This window comes from Oncorhynchus masou, chromosome 30 (assembly GCF_036934945.1).
Source record: "Oncorhynchus masou masou isolate Uvic2021 chromosome 30, UVic_Omas_1.1, whole genome shotgun sequence".
In the NCBI taxonomy this organism is placed as follows: Eukaryota; Metazoa; Chordata; class Actinopteri; order Salmoniformes; family Salmonidae; genus Oncorhynchus; species Oncorhynchus masou.
The window spans coordinates 20,057,920-20,077,549 of NC_088241.1; the positions used below are offsets into that span (position 1 = coordinate 20,057,920).

At 40.7% G+C, this 19,630-nt stretch overlaps 1 protein-coding gene across 2 annotated transcripts; it reads right to left on the minus strand.

Annotated features, from left to right (window-relative positions):
- Positions 1-734: 734 nt before the first annotated feature.
- Positions 735-16,218, minus strand: LOC135522289 (PHD finger protein 1-like). Of its 2 annotated transcripts, none has more exons than XM_064948396.1 (15): positions 15,595-16,218; positions 14,948-15,026; positions 14,753-14,834; positions 13,980-14,066; positions 13,368-13,462; positions 12,669-12,817; positions 11,145-11,240; positions 10,586-10,654; positions 10,239-10,362; positions 9,794-9,861; positions 9,415-9,546; positions 7,309-7,387; positions 4,315-4,427; positions 3,977-4,060; positions 735-3,840 (listed from the first exon to the last, which is right to left on the minus strand). In XM_064948396.1, the coding sequence occupies exons 2-15, from the start codon at positions 15,023-15,025 to the stop codon at positions 3,540-3,542; spliced, it is 1,557 nt and encodes a 518-aa protein (XP_064804468.1). In that variant the 5' UTR covers position 15,026; positions 15,595-16,218; the 3' UTR covers positions 735-3,539. The 2 variants fall into 2 exon arrangements, with proteins under 2 accessions (XP_064804468.1, XP_064804467.1); XM_064948395.1 differs by having other exon boundaries at positions 9,409-9,546.
- Positions 16,219-19,630: the final 3,412 nt, after the last annotated feature.

Consider the following 19,630-nt stretch of genomic DNA (forward strand, 5'->3'; position numbering starts at 1 on the left):
CTCAAGAATGGCATCACGTGTGCAGTTGGAAGCTGATGATTTCCTCTTGGATCCAATCGTGGTCCATAGAGCCAACATGGCGTCCTGATCGGCTCAGTTGCTTCACCTGCCTGCACAGTACGGTGTCAAACTTGGATTATGGCTACCACCTGGCGGTAGACTCTTGCAGCTGCAGTTGGAGACCGAACGGTAATGCCCTTTAATCTTTCCTTTACACCTCCTCCTAGTGGGACATGTAAGTAAGTACATGCATTATACATAATTACATCCAAAGCTTTCATGCTGAATATACATTTCGGCCTAACGACCTATGAAAAGGCCAATAGTGATCTGCTGATTAGAATGACACCATCTATACAGGATAACATACAGTTACTGCAGTATGCATCATCATAGCCCTCTAAGATTCATTAGGCTATCTGAAATGTCACTGCAGTGAATCAACTGCTCTTGACATGCCATGGCAAAGACATTCTTGGCAACAGAGCCACAAGGACTAGCCAGTTGGTTTGCCTGGCAGAAGGGCTATTGATTCATCACAAAATACCTACATGTGAATGGGGTGTGAAGTCTATTGCTATACCAATAGAATAAAATGGAATAGAATAGAAAATAACTCTCTGAAGTGCAATTCAACATATATTATTATTGGCTAGCCTACTGTAAATATAAATAGGCCTATACATATTGTAAGTTAAACAAGAAATGGACTGAAAAAACTCAAAGCACATTGGTAAGATGTGAAGGGCAACTTTTAATGTTTTTAATTTTACATTGGCTGTGTCAGCCTAGGTTATACATGTATAAACGTAATTTGACCAAAAGTCCAAAAATACATCAAACAAACTTGGACTTGACTACAAATAAAAAAGAGAAGACTATAGAGACTCTCTTAGCTTCTTATTCCTCAACTCAAAATCAGATTTACCCCAGTCCTTTGAAGTCATTTTGTATAGTTCCATCTATAACCTACAGTAACGAACACTTGACGGGTCTATAGACATACTTTACCATAGAAAACATACAGATACATTCATTACCATCGAACTGATGGTTCCACAGACCTCTTCCTATTCAACTACAGCCAAATTCACTGAGAATGATCTAAATCCTAAACTGGGATGGGAAGGACTGAGTTGGGAGGTTCATTTGACCTGCACTGCCATTTAGAAACGTGCCAAACACTTAGAAATCCAACCTGGACTCAGGGGTAGACGTAACATAGTAAATGTAAATCTGTGACACTCCAATTAGATATGTATTAATTTGTGGATGTCCATTATCCATTTCGAATTAGATGTTAGGAATTGTAATTTGTACATGTTACGAATTGGCAAAACGTATGATATGTTACGAATTCCAACTTGTTGTGGCTAACATTATCTAGGTGACTAACGCTAAAGTTAGCTAGGTGGCTAACGTTAACTACACTAGGGGTTAAGGTTAGGAGTTAAGTTAAAGGGTTATGGTTAGGGCTAGGGGATGGGTTAGCTAACATGCTAAGTAGGTGTAAAGTAGCTAAAAAGTAGTAAGTAGTTGCAAGGTTGCTAATAAACTAAAATGCTAAAGTCCGTGATAAGATTCGAACACGTAACCTTTGGGTTGCTAGTCATCTGCGTTATATACCTACCCATCCACTCTGACCAACCACATTACTTTCCATTTTGCCTTAAGTAACCTTCTGTCTTATCTAACCATACCAAATGTAACAAATCATACTAGATTTACATTTACTATACTGGATTTACATTTACTATGTTACATCTAGTCTATGAGACCAGGCTAAGCAATCATCTATTCACTATTAGAAACCGGGTCATTCGAGCACTGAATGCTGATTGGCTGAAAGATGTGGTATATCAGACCGTATACCACAGGTATGACACAAAATTACTTGTTTTCTGTTCTAATTACATTGTTAACCAATAGCAATAAGGCACCTCTGGGGTTTGTGGTATATGGCCAATATACAATGGCTATGGGCTGTATCCAGGCACTCCGCGTTTGGTTGTGCTTAAGAACAGCCCTTAGCCGTGGTATATTTGCCATATACCACACCCGCTCAGGCCTTATTGCTTAAGTAAGAGATGGCATATTTCACATCATTCAATCTGGGGAATGGGCGACATCTTGTTGTGTTTTTTTTTAAATGACTGAACATGGTTTCTGTTGACATGATTATAACAGTATAACTGCCTATTGTGTTATTTACTGTAACTACATCTGTAACACAATCTGTCTTCTGGGGGATACAACACATACATTTACTCTTATCTGTGTTTTATCCCACAAAAGGCAGAAATAAAGGATCTGTATAAATATAAACTCTGAACCTTTCACTATGATATTCTAGAGTTCTATACACAACCTCCTGTTCCACTATGATCTCTGGGGCCCAGTTCCAAACCAAACCCATAGCCCTTACCCCTTAGACACTAGGGTACATCTGAAAGGATCAGATATATGAGAAATATGATGAACGCTGCACCTTTCCCTCTGATAGGTCGGATGAAATATAAGCCATATTGCTCATATCTATCCAATCCTGTCAGATCTACAGTGTCCAGACTAAGGCTTAGGTATCAGCATTGAAGTGGGCCAGAGTTAACGCTATCTCTCATCCTCAGTGTAAACCTGGAAGATAGGAGCTGACTCCTCTGTCTATGACCTGAAAATGGAAAACAGTACAAATAGTTTCACCTGCACATAATACCATAATTTGTTGACTTCTCTTCCCTAAAAGAATGTAAAGCACCCCTCAACAAATTGACAGTGAAATCTGTCTCAACGAGCGGCCATTTTCCATGACTATCTGATCAAAGATTTTGATCAGTAATCTTGAGGTGTTTTGATATTTGTTTGGAATGCATTTTGCACTAATTCTGTGTGTGAAAGTCGACACAACATTGTCGTGACTCTTCAATTGCAATTGGTGGATGAGGAAGAAAACCTTATAGAATAGTTATCATACATTTCAATCACCTGATCCCTTGATTCAGGTCAACTTCTCAATCTGCAGATGCACAATCCAGATAGGCACTATGCAACCACATCATCAAATCATTCTATAATAATATACTGTGAATATATAAATCTAACTATAAAACAAAAGCCCTGTTGCGGCTCCTAATATATTTCTATTACATAATATCATGTAAATCAAGAATGACAATAGGTAACATAACAAATTGCCTATAATCAAATACTGTATATACAATCTTCAAACGTAAACATGATAAATGCAAAGGCATATTCCAAAGGTATACAGTACAAATATAGGAGAAACACTAGCAAAGAGGGAGATATAGTAACACGTAGTGTGATGATATAGAATGGAGGCGATATTGTTTGAGCAACCTGGATTTGCCTTGTGTGGGGTTTTTGTTTTGCTTGTACTTGAAGTTGCCACACATTTCTGATGTGGCACCTGCACGACAGTCATTCTTTCTCTCTCTCTCCCCAATATCCCCTCTTTGCTGCCAAGCACTCTGGTGTGTTGATCCTCCCTCCACCCCCCCCCATCTCTCTCTCATTTTCTCTCAGTACACACTCACGTTCCCCCACTCCACGAGGTACTGGACCTTCCCGTCTGGCGTTACTCGCCTCGCCAAAATCCTCACCCCGTCCCCGCCCCCCCAGCCCCTGGCAGCTGACCCATCCCCCCCGCCCCCCACGCCGCCCGGATAGGAAGGGACATCACGCAGCATGAGGGAGGGGCACGGATCCAACTTCTGGCCAGGCTGGTGCTGGTGGTGCTGCTGGTTGTTGTGGTGGTGATGGTGGGAGGATGACAGGGAGAAGGGGAGGCAGGGGGGCGGCACTCGACAAGGGTCTTCCGCACTGAAGAAAGAGAGAGATTAATATTTCACATCATACTTTTTGTCATTGTCATCCAGGCACAGCTATGGTTTCCTCTCTATATGTCTAGATTGAGGGTAGTCCCCAGAGAGCAGGGGGAGCTGTGGTTAATACTCACCTATAGTGATGCAGGGTTCTAGAGATGGCTGGGGCTCCGTTATAGGTGGGGTGATACAGGGCAAACATCCTCTTAGGTGGAGAGCTGTGGAAAGAGCCGGGATATAAACTTTTTTTTTTAAACGGACAAAGAGCAACAATGCATGGATTTCCACTGACACACTGCCTAATACAAGCATTTCGCTAAACATGTGTATGTGACCAATAATTTGATTTGATAAGGGTATCAGTGAGGATGTAATGTTTAAAAAAAACAGTAACACTCTGTAAATATAGTACAATGCATTATTACTTGTTATACAGTATGTAAAGTGTAACCAATACAATAACAGTACCAACCCCAAATTCAGCTCCTCCTCCTTCCTGGAGTTGTAGAGGTTAGTTCCACCTACGTAGCCATGGCAACATGGCACCAGATCTATTGGGGTGGCTGGGACCGGGGGCGGACAAGGCTGGACACAGGAGAAACACTGATTAGCTATTATTCTGACGCCAAATCAGTGGATCCAAACACACATTAGACATGATACTCCAGCTCATGCCCTTTCATGTTATCTTTACAGAAGAATCCATACTGCTTGTGAATACAAATAAAAACCAAAGGTCTGTTAACATACTGTATCATTTGATACATATCATTTAAAAAAATGCAATTGCATTTCACTTTTTAAAAGGCCGGACGCTGGAACTTTGTTAGTACAAAGGGCTAATCTTTCCAAAAGGAAATATATATTTTCACGTGACAGCTTTAAAACCTGCATTACAATTCCACATCCCACACTTGTATTGCATTCCGCGAACACACTGCTGCAGCAACTTTTACATTATTTACAGTGTGATATTGCTATTGTATCACGATTCACTTAATTATCATCACTTACTAGGTCTCATCAAGGCATAGCATGATCCATGTCCTACACGACCAAAAGTATGTGGACACCTGCTCGTCGAACATCTCAGTCCAAAATCATGGGCATTATTATGGAGTTGGTCCTCCCTTTGCTGCTTTAACAGCCTCCACTCTTCTGGGAAGGCTTTCCACTAGATGTAGAAACATTGTTACGGGGACTTGCATTAGTGAGGTCGGGCAATGATGTTGTGCGATTAGGCCTGGCTGTGTGCAGGCCAGTCAAGTTCTTCCACACTGATATCGACAAACCATTTCTGTATGGACCTTGCTTTGTGCATGGGGGCATAGCCCATGCTGAAACAGGAAAGGGCCTTGCCCAATCTGTTGCCACAAAGTTGGAAGCACAGAATAGTCGAGAATGTAATCGTATGCGCGTTAAGATTTCTTTTCACTGGATAAAAAGTGTCTTGAACCATGAAAACAGTCCCAGTTCATTATTCCTCATCCACCAAACTTTACAGTTGTCATTATGCATTTTGGCAGGTAGCGTTCTCCTGGCATCTGCCAAACCCAGATTCGTCCATCAGACAGCCAGATGGTGAAGCGCGATTCATCACTCCAGAGAACACGTTTCCACTGCTCCAGAGTCAAATGGTGGCAAGCTTTGTAACACCCCACCGGACGCTTGGCATTGCGAATGGTGATCTGCTCGGCCATGGAAACCCATTTCATGAAGCTCCTGGCGAACAGTTATTGTGCCAACGCTGCTTCCAGAGGCAGTTTGGAACTCGGTAGTGAGTGTTACAACCGAGGACAGACAATTTTTACGTTCTACAAGCTTCAGCACTCAGAGGTCCCATTCTGTGAGCTTGCGTGGCCTACCACTTTGCGGCTGAGCCGTTGTTGCCCCTAGATGTTTCTTACAGTTGACCAGGGCTGCTCTAGCAGGGCAGAAATTTGACAAACTGACTTGTTGGAAAGGTGGCATCCTGTGACGGTGCCACGTTGAAAGTCACTGAGCTCTTATCCCCTGTCAATGTTTGTCTATAGAGATTTCATGGCTGTGTGATGTTCAGCAACAGGTGTGGCTGAAATAGCAGTGTCCACATACCTTTGTATATATATATAGTGTATATCTGTCATCTCCATTGCCTATGATAAGTAGATTCATATTGTGGAGACTGACACGGAACCCAAACCGGCTGCGCGCGTGCGCCATCGTGCATACATTTATTTTGCCCCCTCCCACACCAAACTCGATCACGACACGCAGGTTAAAATATCAAAACAAACTCTGAACCAATGAAATTAATTTGGGGACAGGTCGAAAATCACATGTATGGCAATTTAGCTAGTTAGCTTGATTTTGCTAGCTAACATTAATTTGTCCGGTTTAGCTAGCTTGCTGTTGCTAGCTAATTTGTCCTGGGATATAAACATTGAGTTGTTAGTTTACCTGAAATGCACAAGGACCTCTACTCCGACAATGAATCCACACATAAAACGGCCAACCAAATCGTTTCTAATCATCTCTCCACCTTCCAGGCCTTTTCATCGTTTAACTTATATGGCGTCGCAGATGCTCGTTGGCTCGCGAGAGCAGTGTGGGTGCAATAATTGAATATCAAGGATTTCTAAATTTATTTTGCGACGCTCGAGCACGCGACGTGTTCGGTCTGGTCAGGATGTCAGGGACCATTTCTTACAGTGTGAGCTTGCTACCATAACAACAAAAGCATCAGTACTCTATCCCATCTATCCTTTGCTTCCTCAGTTCTTAGCACACCCTCAGCTCTGTCAACCTCCAATGCTGGACTGTGACCCACAACATATACAGTAAATACAGCAGTGGTATACTAGCATTATCCCCTCCCCTTACTAGTGCGCTGTCCCTTTAAATCGAGGTGCTCTGTCAATGCTGCATTGTCAAAGCGCCAGCGCCACCTGGCCAAACTGTAATCGACTGCAAAGTGCACTTGGAAGTGCTCCCAGATGCCGCATATCAGCGTACCTTCCCCTCTCACTTTCCCTGGGATAACCAACCTGCCCCAAGATGGCAGATGATTCATGTCCGCTCAGGATACAACAGTCTGCTGGAAGTGCTGCCTGCTGAAATACGACCAGTCTATAACATTTATTGTCTCAGGATAAGGGAGGCAGCCTGAGCGGTAGTATAAAAGGATGTGTATTTTCTATTAATATTAAAATAAATATTTCTAAACCCATGACCATAACATGTTGTCATATTCGATCGAGTCATAAACGGTAAACCAGCTTCAATTCTATAGTGTATGAGGGGTAGGCTGGGCTTTGAAGAACATGTAAACAGACAACACTGGCTATAAGGAGAACCTTTTCTCCACCCACTGACTGACTGTGACTGACAAGTCATTCCAATGTCAGGCAGCTCTTTGCTATGCAGTAAGGAGGCGGCTGATGGCTGATCTCTCCCTTGATGCCTGGTTCGAGACAAAAGCACTGACCTGTGTCTCCATGATGCGCCGCTTTGATTTGCGTGACTCTGGCCCCACCGCTCTCCTCTGGCAGGGCAGTGACAATGGGCTACTCCACATAACAACACAGAGACACAGTCAATAACTTGAGGAGTGGTGCAATGTTTTTACTTAGAAAACTACAGTATGAGTCAAAAGTTTGGACACGCCTACTCATTCCAGGGTTTTTCTTTATTTTGACTATTTTCTACATTGTAGAATAATAGCGAAGACATCAAAACTATGAAATAACAGATATGGAATCATGTAGTAAAGTGTTAAACAAATCCAAAAACATTTTATATTTGAGATTCTTCAAATAGCCACCCTTTGCCTTGATGACAGCTTTACATACTCTTGGCATTCTCTCAACCAGCTTCATAAAGTAGTCGCCTGCCTGGAATGTATTTCAATTAACAGGTGTGCCTTGCTAAAAGTACATTTTTGGAATTCCTTTCCTTCTTAATGCGTTTGAGCCAATCAGTTGTGTTGTGACAAGGTAGAGTTGGTAAACAGAAGATAGCCCTATCTGGTAAAAGACCAAGTACATATTATGGGAAGAACAGCTCAATTAAGCAAAGAAAAACGACATGAAGGTCAGTCAATACGGAAACATTTCAAAAACGTTTAAAGTTTCTTCAAGTGCAGTCGCAAAAACCATCAAGCGCTATGATGAAACTGGCTCTCATGAGGACCGCCACAGGAAAGGAAGACTCAGAGTTAACTCTGCTGCAGAGGATAAGTTCATGAGAGTTAACTGCAGACATGAGACCTCTCAACATCAACTGTTCAGAGGAGACTGTGTGAACCTGGCCTTCATGGTCGATTGCTGCAAATAAATCACTACTAAAGGACACCAATAAGAAGATGAGAATTGCTTGGGCCAAGAAACACAAGCAATGGACATTAGACCGGTGGAAATCTGTCCTTTCGTCTGATGAGTCCAAATTTGAGATTTTTGATTCCAACCACATTGTCTTTGAGACGCAGAGTAGGTGAATGGATGATCCTTGCATGTGCGGTTCCCACCATGAAGCATGGAGGAGGTGTGATGGTGTGAGGGTGCTTTTCTGGTGACACTGTCAGTGATTTATTTAGAATTCAAGGCACACTTAACCAGCATGGCCACCACAGCATTCTGCAGCGATATGCCATCCCATCTGGTTTGCGCTTTGTGGGACTATCATTTGTTTTTCAACAGAACTATGACCCAACACACCTCCAGGCTGTGTAAAGGCTATTTGACCAAGAAGGAGAGTGATGGAGTACTGCATCAAATGACCTGGCCTCCACAATCACCCGACCTCAACCCAATTGAGATGGTTTTGGATGAGTTGGACCGCAGAGTGAAGGAAAAGCAGCCAACAAGTGCTCAGCATATGTGGGAACACCTTCAAGGCTGTTGGAAAAGCATTTCAGGTGAAGCTGGTTGAGAGAATGCCAAGAGTGTGCAAAGCTGTCATCAAGGCAAAGGATGGCTACTTTGAAGAATCTCAAATATAAAATATATTTTGATTTGTTTAACATTTTTTTGGTTACTACGCGATTCCATATGTGTTATTTCATAGTTTGATGTCTTCCATATTATTTCACAATGTAGAAAATAGTAAAAAATAAAGGAAAACACTGGAATGAGTAAGTGTGTCCGAACTTTTGACTGGTACTATGTCAGGGTATAAATGTGGTGTTTTTTATTTTAAGCCCATAGAGAATAAAAGAGAAGATGGTGTTGAGAATGTTTAGCAAGAGAATAAATGTCCACATGCAAATGCGCTCACGCACATATGCACACACACTATAGATGATGCATTTATTGATGAAAATATTATTATATTATTATAAACATATTCACCAGTGTGAAATAAGTGAGTCCTTCCCTTAAATGACTTAATGAGGCACACAGGTGCCTGTTTAGTTAGGAACAGTTGTTCCTATCCAGCTAGAAGGACCACCGTCTACAAGGTACCGCTCTTTTTCACTATTGTAAATGTGCAATTCATTACTAGAATGAATGTATCCATATAAAGAGTTGGGTCCTGTGGCTTGTGTTTGTGATAATGAGAGAATAATAATCACAGAAGTTGTCCTTACTCTGACCTTCTCCTTTGGGTGATGTTGATGGGCGGGTCAGTGATGAGGGGGGACGAATCAGAGGTCAGGGGAGGCGGAGCTCGGACCTGGAGCCCAAAAAGACACTTCTTCTTCTTGATCTCTTTACCAGAGACAAACCTGGATGACATCACAGAGAAAAAGACAACAACTTTGTAAAGTCAGGTCATCGTTCTTTTTAAAACAAGTTATCATTATGGTCTATGTTTTCGTATCGTTCTATTGACAATATCAAAGATTTAAGAAACAATTAACTAACTGTATTTTCTTTACCCTTATGTACAATTCCAGAAGCAACGCTATCATAAATCTGGTCAAGCATAGCTGTGGCTTCTGTTTATTCTTCGCATCATATGCAGACTCTCACCTGTCTTTGTTGGAGTTCAAAGCGTTGAGCAGATTGTGACAGCGATCTTGCCTTGGTGTGTCAGAGAGCTGGGGGACAGGGAAGAATGAAAATCAAGAGCTTGATTAACACTGTGGATGGTAGCCTGAAACAAATGTTAACACATTTAGAGACACATTGACATTCATTGGTGAAAGGTAAACATTTCCATGGATAACGTAGTTAGTTATTAATGTGATTTGTGAACAGATCATTAAAAGAGTGTATAACTGATTTAAATGCAACTGCAGTACCTGAGAGCCACATAAAATACAAGTGGTATTTACCATTTAAAATGTGCTAAATAACAATGACAAGTAGCTAATGAAATCAAAGCACATAATTACCACATGACTGCTAAAAAATTACGCTAGCTAACACTTTCACATCGTTTCATCATAGCACATAAGTGAGGAAATGTTTATACCGAGCCTAGAAGCAAAGAGTCCCAATTCTCATTGGCAAACGACATGATTTCATGGTCGAAATCAAAGTATTTTCTCTTGCAGCACAAGGAGAGGTGGTAGAGCACCAAATGGGCCAAATCTACCCTGTATTTACAATAAACACACCAGGAAAAGACACAGTTAGTTCAGAATTTTTCACACCACAAAGCTTTTCATTACATCATTGAGTAAGAGGAATTAACATATTGTAACCCACATGACTCAATAAACCTGTCAGAAGAAACTGGTTTTCAAGAAGGTTTCAGTGTGATAATCCCTGCAGTTTAAATGATGTAATCGTCTCTTAGCAGATACTGTATAGCTTTACCAGCTCATGGGTAGCCGTTGAATTGTCTCTGGTCCGTTTGCACAGACTGAGCACTGGAACTCATAAAACCTTTCAGAAAAAAAAGGAAACACAGATGATTCTATTTTTGTCTGTGATTGACCAGATATAAAAGTCAATGGAAACATAACATAGCACGCGGTTGCTGCTGTCAGCAAATTCTTCCCAGTTTCCATCACTTGTTTAGCAGATATACTGTAACAACCCACCACATTCTACCTCACCATCAATCTCAAAAATTATTTTTCTATGCAGAAACAAAGAGTAATATAATATATCATGGGCATTAAACCAGTAGGATAATACAGATGGTTAATGTGACAATAATGGTGTAGCGGACTGGACTAATTTGAATTCATTTTTACATCTACCACATTACATTGGACACCAGAGAGGCAGAATAACAACTGCACTGCTATTAGCAATAAACACTAACAGCATTAGCCCTACCACTGCCAGTTTTATAACCTCTCTGTTATGGTTTGACAATGGTAATGCAAAGGAGCAGTACAAGGTTATAGATAACAATACTCTGACTCACCTGTCTCCGTATAACAACGGCTTGGTCAGACACTGTGTGCAAGCTTCATGAAACCACTGACCACAACTTCCACACTGCAACATTTTCAGGTTCCACCTGCAGTTGATAAATATAAACATTATCCACACTCCCCAATGGCCTAAAACATAGCTAACATCTGGTGGCCACCTGAAAAGAGTACAGTATATTATGTATTTTTCAAGAGGCTGCAATACTCAACTGAAAAACACATTATGTCTTGACAGGAGAGCTGTATAATGGTGAAAAGGACATACAGGGTTCTGACATGAATATTCTATTAGTTTTTGTCGGTAAGGAAAATGAATAGCAAATCTTATTGACCAATACATGTGGTAAACACTAGTTATAAAATGTTATTATTAAGTGATAATGCCAGAGGAACAGTGTTTGGAGGATATATTAGTGTGGGTATTGTTAAAACCGAGACGAAGTCGAAGGCTGGCAAACCATGCCAATATATCATCCAAACACAGGCTTTGAGGGCATTATCACTTTTATACAACGGGTTAACAACATATTCAAATAATGATTGACATATTTTCATTATAAACGTTATTTTGATTAATTTATTCATACTATTTCATCATTCCACAAGATATAGTCCCGACACAAATCTAGGGTTGATACCCAAGCAGGCTGGTCATTCGTTCTATCGGTTTGGTTGCCAGAGAAGCGACCCAGTCGTTCAGTCTTTTTGTTCTGTATCTATGGATGCGACCCAGTCATTTGTTCTGAATGTTCCATTGAAATACTGACTTGCAACATTGTTATTCTTGCTTGCTAGCTAGCCAACTACGGCTAACTTACAGTCATGTCAAACAGTGCAGCCAGAATACGAGCAAAGTCGCTGCATTTGCGTTTGTTTAAGCTGTTTTCTAGTGTCATTTATTTGGATATATCCGTAACAATGAGCTAATGAGGCACGATTTCGCCTGGCATAGAAAATGTGCTCTCTCTTTAGGACACTGCTGTTCAGAGGAACTGGCCAACGCCACAGCTAACCCAATCACTTCAAACTGAAGATGGAAAAGCAACAAACTAGCTGCACTTTGTTTCGTTTTATATATATAAAAATGATGTTGATTTGTAATTTCAACTGGCTGAGAAAAGCTGCCTGCATGTCTGTCTCATCCCGACTCCCAACACGTTTGTTACTATGGGACAGCTGGAGATAGAATTTGAATGTTGAAACAATGTTGCAAATGTCAGAGAGACAGACACCAAGGTTCATACAAATCTCTGATGTTAAAAACTAAATGTTGGTCTCAAAGAAATGTGAGATAATGTCAGATGCTTTTTATAATGGAGATCAGTGGATTGCGCAGTCAGATGGAAGAGTAAATAGGCATTTTAACATCATAGACGTAGCCAGTGGTAACTTGTAGAATAGACACCATCTGGAATGCGGTTTTAACCAATCAGCATTCATGATTAGACCCACCCGTTGTATAACATAATTTATCTATTGAGGGCATCTGTTAGAAGCTATAAATTGTCACTCACTCTCCAGGTCCGGCACAGTAGCAGTAACACTGCTGCTGGTTGGTCAGATGCTGTGGGTCCCAGTCTAAAGATGACAGCTGATAGGGCAGCCGAAGTTTCATGATTTGCATGAGCCGGGCAAACCGTCCTCGTTTGATGGCTCCCCCTCTCTGAAAGACAATTTTGACAAATGGATTCACTACAGCGACCTCGCCACTCACGGTCATGTCAGTACATTCAAGATAGATGACATTGGATGGGAAACTATCCAGAATAATCAATTAATCTCATTTTATTGTAGGTCAGCTGAGTGAGATAATATCTTAAGAAAAGTCAGGTCAATGAGATTGACATTGACCGATGAGCAATTAGCCTTTAACCACAGTGCTCCCTCATCTAACACCTACAGTACAGAATTTGAGCATACATGAATTACTGACCATAATGACTATAATACAGTATAATCTTGAAACAATCTGCATTGACAAACTGGTCAGATGTCCAGGCACAACGTAGAGGAGCATCTAATCCCTATGGTGAATAATCCAGAGTTGTAACATTTCTGTGGTTTCCTTCAGATATATCCATTGACAACATTGTTTAACACAACACTGGTATTGAAATCCTCTGGATAGATAAAAAAAAAAATGTTACAAGTCTGAATTGGATATTTTCCCTGAGCCATGAGGCAGAGTGTGAAACAAAGATTAGCAGTCTAACCTTGGTTGCCACTGCAAAGACACATTGCCGACATATCCAAGAATTGCTGTCAGCTTCCGGCTCAATGGACGGAGTGTGGCACTCCGGATGATAACCTTTTATGGAATGGAGAGTGTTTACTGTAATTCACATACTGAAGATATGTTACTGATGGAGGCCTTTTCCTTGTCTCTTTTCATGAGATATTATACACTGAGTGTATAAAACATTAGAAACTGCAACGCTGCTGGGTTTTTCACGCTCAACAGTTTCCTGTGTGTATCAAGAATTGTCCACCACCCAAAGGACATCCAGCCAACTCGACACAACTCTGGGAAGTATTGGAGTCAACATAGGGACGGCATCTATGTGGGACGCTTTCGACACCTTGTAGAGTCCATTTCCCCCGACAACTGAGGCTATTGTGAGGGCAAAAGGGTTGCAACTCAATATTAGGAAGGTGTTCCTAATGTTTTGTACATTCAGTGTATATTATCCGGTAGAATACCTGAAGACAAAAAATAGATGCCATTGTTTTTTTAAACTTTATTTAAAATAGTTGTGCCTATCCGTCATAAGTTATTCTTTGAAAATACTTCTATGAAGAGTACATAACATGCTGTGTTTTCTTACCGTGACGACATTTAAGACAATTGATGAGAGATTCTTTAAGTGGCGGGGCATCACAGATACAGCAAACTTCTTCCACTCCAACTGAGACTTAAGCAAGAGAGAAAATGAGTGAGTAACAGAGAGAGGGGGAGAAAGAGAGAGAGAGATCACTCAACAGTGTTAATTTATGTATATTGATTCATTTCATTGCCACTTCATTGATTTCAATGTCTCCTGCACCCTTTCAGATTTCACTCCTTTTGACATGTGGATATTTGGCTGTGCTTCCCTCCACTTTACACTACCTACGTGGGGGCGCCATTTCCCTATGGAGTCATTACACTAATAAATTCATAAAACCACCAATTACACCTAAAAGTACCCCATCAGAATTTCCAATATTTCCAGGGAGTGTTGTATTTCAACCTTGACTAGAGACATTAATTGCGCAACATTCTTTTGAACTACAATGGATCGGAATGGAGAGAGAGCATCAAATTAAGAACAAACTTTTCAAAGCTGAGAGAAAAATCTAAAAACATTTTATGAATTTCTTTAATCTCCCTGAAGTGAATCAAGGTAGGGTAAAAGTAAAGATTATTCAAATATGATAATAGTTGGAGCATCTTCAATTAGCCCCCTATCTATAGAAAGAGTAGATGTGTATGAAATATTTGTATCAACATTTTAGGGGATATTTCTTTGATTTAAAAGTAATTCCCACAGTGCCCAAAAACCCTCTGTTAAAGGTTTTGTGTTAACTGAGGAAAACAAGAGTAAGTTGTAAGTCTTACAAGAGTGAATGTCTTTTCTTAGGACCCAGAATTCCGAGTTGTCCTCAAATCTCACCAGACAACATTGCTTGACTCCATCTACCTGAGGAGAGGGATGGAAACAGAGTGGAATTGTTCACTCAAACCTAAATGTAATACTTTCCAAATGCGCACATGCATGCACGTACGCACACACACACACACACACACACTTACTCTTTTCACATTGCCTAGGTACAGTAGTCCATCACTCCATCGAGCCAACACATCATCCCCTTCACTTACTCCCCCCATCCTGAAGAGAAGTGAGAGAGATAGAGAGAGAAGGGGTGAGGAAGAGGAGGGGGCTCATGTGAAATGGAAATCCAATTTATTTACTGGATACTTTGCTGCCATTGCCGACAGAGGTTTATGGCCTTATCGTTCCATGGGCACTGGGCTGGAGTGGATAAGGGGTTGCATTCTCACAAACCCAACACAGCCACAGTCAGAATCCAGCAGATTTAATGATGAGTGTAAATGCCCATGCATGGAGCAGGACAAACCATTATGACACAACACATGTGAGAAAATGCATTCACCACTGCATGATGACTGCACTGTAGTTTGATTGTAACACCACTGTACGCCTCTATACTTTGCTTTCTCATGCACTTCTGTGTTGTATCCTCTTTGAAAATCGAAAACGAAAAAACTTGAATAGAAAGGAATCGCTGTAGCCTATGGACATAATCTCTGCACATCCAGCGGTTGTTCCAGTGCAGGCACTCAAGTCAAAGAGACACATGATACATAATAGCGTTTTCAGATCAATAAAAATTAACATAGACCGTGTTGCTGGATGAACAGAGAGCCATTGCTACCTGTCAAGTCGAACTCCTCTCCGTTGGGGTCACAGCGATTCCTGTGCCGGCTTGACATGAAATATTTTCTCCCTTCTGTTTTCCTCTCGTCTCAATTACTGCCCGGTTGGATGTGAAGCCTACGTGTGTGCCAAAGTGGATGTGCATGTATGTGTCTGTGCCAAGCGCGTATGTCTGTCAAGTCGTCAGTGAGACACCGTCGGTACGTCGGTCTTTCTCTCGGTCTGTATGGTCTGTCTGTCCTCCGCGACGTAGTTTCGTCATGTTCCGGTGCATTTGCTCTCTTTTCTCCACCTACTGATGCTATTAAGCGTGTTTGTCAGAGCAGCACGCGAATCAACCCGCGAGAGACGCCATCATCCCTGCCTCTTTCTCGACCGACTTGTTGTGACGCAGACATAAAACACCGAGAGATAGAGTGGGAGGGAGATAGTGGGGACCGGGTCAACCGCGGCGGGAACACCTTAACATCCGAAGAAATTACCTCTAAACCGTTATGACAAGGCAAGCTGTGTTTTCTAAAGAATTAACCAAATTGTGATAAAAGCCCGTTAAAAATCAGCCGACGACGATAGTCGCTGGAGTTTAAGTGGGCAATTAGTGGAAGTTAATTGGTACCTCCCGAAGAAGGGTGCTGCAAGTTTGGAGTCCTGGAGAAAGTTTTAGAAGGGCAAGTGGAAGTTGCGCTCACACGTGTTATTCACTTTTTTTCCCTTTTTTCCCATTTCAGCAAATTGCACAATAAATAGTTTTCTTGCTATAGTAAGCATTTTTATTTCCTTCCAGCTAAAATAAAACTATAATCATAATGTAATCATACATTTTCTAATTTCTTAAAATTACTACACATCTTGATTATATAGCCTAGGCTGCAATATACAATATGTATAATAAACATTGTGAATGTTTATATAGAGTTACTTTGTGCCGTTTTTGTGGTCCCCTTGCCAGATAAGCCTATTTTCAGGTTTTGGACTATACAAAGCTAGCCTACTATGCCTAAGTAATTAAGGATAATTTACGGCTTGGATTACTTTGAGCACTTGTCACTGTAGTCATCAAAGGGAATTGATGAATGTGATTTACAATAGTCTATAATTGTCCTATACATTTCCTCTTAATATACATACTGCGTGTGAAATATTGATTATCTATGATCAATCATCTATTCTTTACTGCTCGGGTAATATATACATACGCTCAGCAATGTCATCATCACTTGCCTCTGCTCACTATCACCATGAATATCACTGGTCACACAAGCTTTCAATTCTCACAACAACTGGGTGATAACATAACATGGTAATAACCAATGTCAGAATGAGTAACAATTTTACTTATTTACCATTGGTTAATTAGGAGCCCTGGAAATTTCACACATGTTCATGTGTATCATTTATGAACGGAAGATTAAAGGGCATTTAAGTGTCATAACATAACTTAGCACTGACAATTCTACGAGTAGGCAACATAGCCTATAGTTTAATAGTCAAAACAACAAGTGATGAGGTGTTTCATATGTTATTTTTATCGTTAGATGATATGTATTTGTTCATTTGCTTGTCGTTGTCATTTGAATTTATCAAGCATATGGTAATTTTGTACTCAAAATGGCCACTGGCATTTCTAAAGGATGACAATGAGTTTCCATTGGCAACACTAGATGGCGAGCACACTACACCTTCTAATGCACTGCTCTGTCAGTACTGTAGTGGAGTGGTAGGCTAATAAAAATGCAGTGGTGGCATTTAGCTGAACTACAGTTCAATTCACATAACTGTGTGATGACAGAGATATTTTGAAATGTATCATTAGCATTTGGATGAGGATCACTTTGAATAATGGCAAAGCGGAAATATGCTTCTAGCAGTCTCACAGCAAGATTCACTATTTACCAAGAAAGGATAGTGAGCCCGTTAGCCCAAATTAAGTATCATCACAGAAGAAAAAAAGGACCCCTATTCATGTTAATACGGGGCTTGTGCAGAGGTCATAAGGGTGACAACTTGATGCCTTTCATGTGCTCTCCCTTTTGGAATAAAGATGCCTCTCACACACACAGCCGGGGCTTTGTGAGCAGTTCTGTCATGAGACAGAGAGGAGGGGAAGGAGACAGTCATGAGCTTCTGATAAAAACTCAGTGAGCTTCTGATAAAAGCTCAGTGTGGCTAGTGTCAATAGAAGGATTTAATTAAGAATATTAGAGTAAGCTTACAGAGAAAGAAGGCAACAAGCACCATTATTAGGATAATGTGATACTACATCCAGGGGTGTCATGGACAATGTTCCCTCTAATTGAGCACTGAGCAAATTTCAGGTCTGATGAGCGCAAACTTGAACATTGTGAACATTTACTATGAGCACTGAGGCTGTACCCGCTTTAAGTTACAGTTTTAACCGTGTCCAAGTAGACTACTGTGGCTATTTGATTATAATGTAGGCCTACCAGAGTGGCCTACCATCAAAAACAATGAAGAAAAAGCATCCCATAACATATTAACATGGAAATTGCTGTTTAATCATTCTATAGTAGCAGCCATTGTGTGCTGTTCAATATAGGTCTACATTCCATGAGACCTTTGAAGAAAAAAACCATACAGGGCTTGACAAGAACCTGTTAATCCACTTGTCCTTCAGACAAGGAGGTCGACTGAAAATGTTGTTGTATTGTTTGATGCAAGAAACCACTTTACAAAATAAAATGCATTATTATTCCCATACCATTATTACAGAGAATAAGACAAGTTATGCTACCCCCTGCCTATTGGCAACAAGAGTTTATTCAAGCATGCCTCAAAATACAACACTGCCCCTTTAAGACAAAATAATTGCTGTTTGCCTGGCTAGTTTTTTCAAAGAAGTCTAGAATTGTACACGTTTTGTGCTCTTGTAGGAAGGAATCACTCCCCTATTGCTGACTACAAATGATCTAGAACTGTGCTAACTCACTAACTAGCAAAGGATATTAAACAAAATGTGCTCACATGGCTACATGTAACTCTCGCCTTGATCTCATCTACTCACGATCGCTCATGCTGTAAACACAGTTTAGTTCAAAGTAAATGGCACAGATCCATATATGGAATTGTCTATTTGCATATAGGCCTACTGCAGCTCTGATTGGTTATGCCGCACAGGTATGTTTAGAGTAGGGGCTGAGTCATGCCTGTCAATGTAATAGAATCCTACTCTGATGTGTTTTGCCTACAGCAAAATCTCTTGCAAAGTTAGTTTTACTATGGTTCGTTTTGTTTAGGTATGTTGCATTGAAAGTGGCTAATATTGCATTGATTCAATCACCATTGCCACAGTAAAGGGAAATATTAATAGTGTTAACTAACAGTGAAAACTCTAGAAAGCTGAATGAAGTTCAATCATTTGCTTCTATCCATGGGCTCATATTTCTTCTGTCTGTGTGGCAGTCAGGGATACTGCAAGCCTGCACACACGCAGCTTAGAGGGAACTTTGGTCATGAGGGAACTTTGGTTATGCACCCATTATTATAGAAGGGGGTTGTTGTCGTCCCCCTGAGTTGGAGCATTTAGCATTTTTCAAACACCTGAAAATGTTTTTCCTTCAATCTAGAGCCATAATAATTATGACTATGTTAAAAATATATTTATCTGAATAGGTTATCTAAACATACATCTTTAACTATTCAATTGTTATTTTAATGAACGATGCACATTGATTCTTCAAGACCTTTTATACCTTAGGAGTTTAGTACAACTACCACACGGGTATAGAGCATCATAGCCATAAATATGCTTCTCTGCATCTCCACTAAAATCTGGGTAAAAGATTGAAAGGAATTTGAGTCATTAGTAATTGCTTGCTTTTATAAAGTCTAGCAATCTTGCCAGCAGGCATGCTAGCTAATATAGTTAGACCAGCTTCTCTGACTTGATTAATAGCCTGAAATGGCTTGGTAGCTACCCATGCATACCCCACAAGACATGCCACCAGAGATCTCTTCACAGTCCCCACATCAAGAACAGATTATGGGAGGTGCACAGTACTACAGAGAGCCATGAC

Excerpts from the sequence above, each read along its gene's own strand:
- LOC135522289 (XM_064948395.1), bottom strand. The coding sequence starts at position 15,025 with ATGGGGGGAGTAAGTGAAGGGGATGATGTGTTGGCTCGATGGAGTGAT. Across the intron at positions 12,818-13,367 it reads TCTTTGCAGTGGCAACCAAG|AGAGGGGGAGCCATCAAACG; the intron begins GTTAGACTGCTA and ends ATTGTCTTTCAG. Across the intron at positions 7,388-9,408 it reads ACCCAAAGGAGAAGGTCAGA|CCCATTGTCACTGCCCTGCC; the intron begins GTAAGGACAACT and ends TATGTGGAGTAG.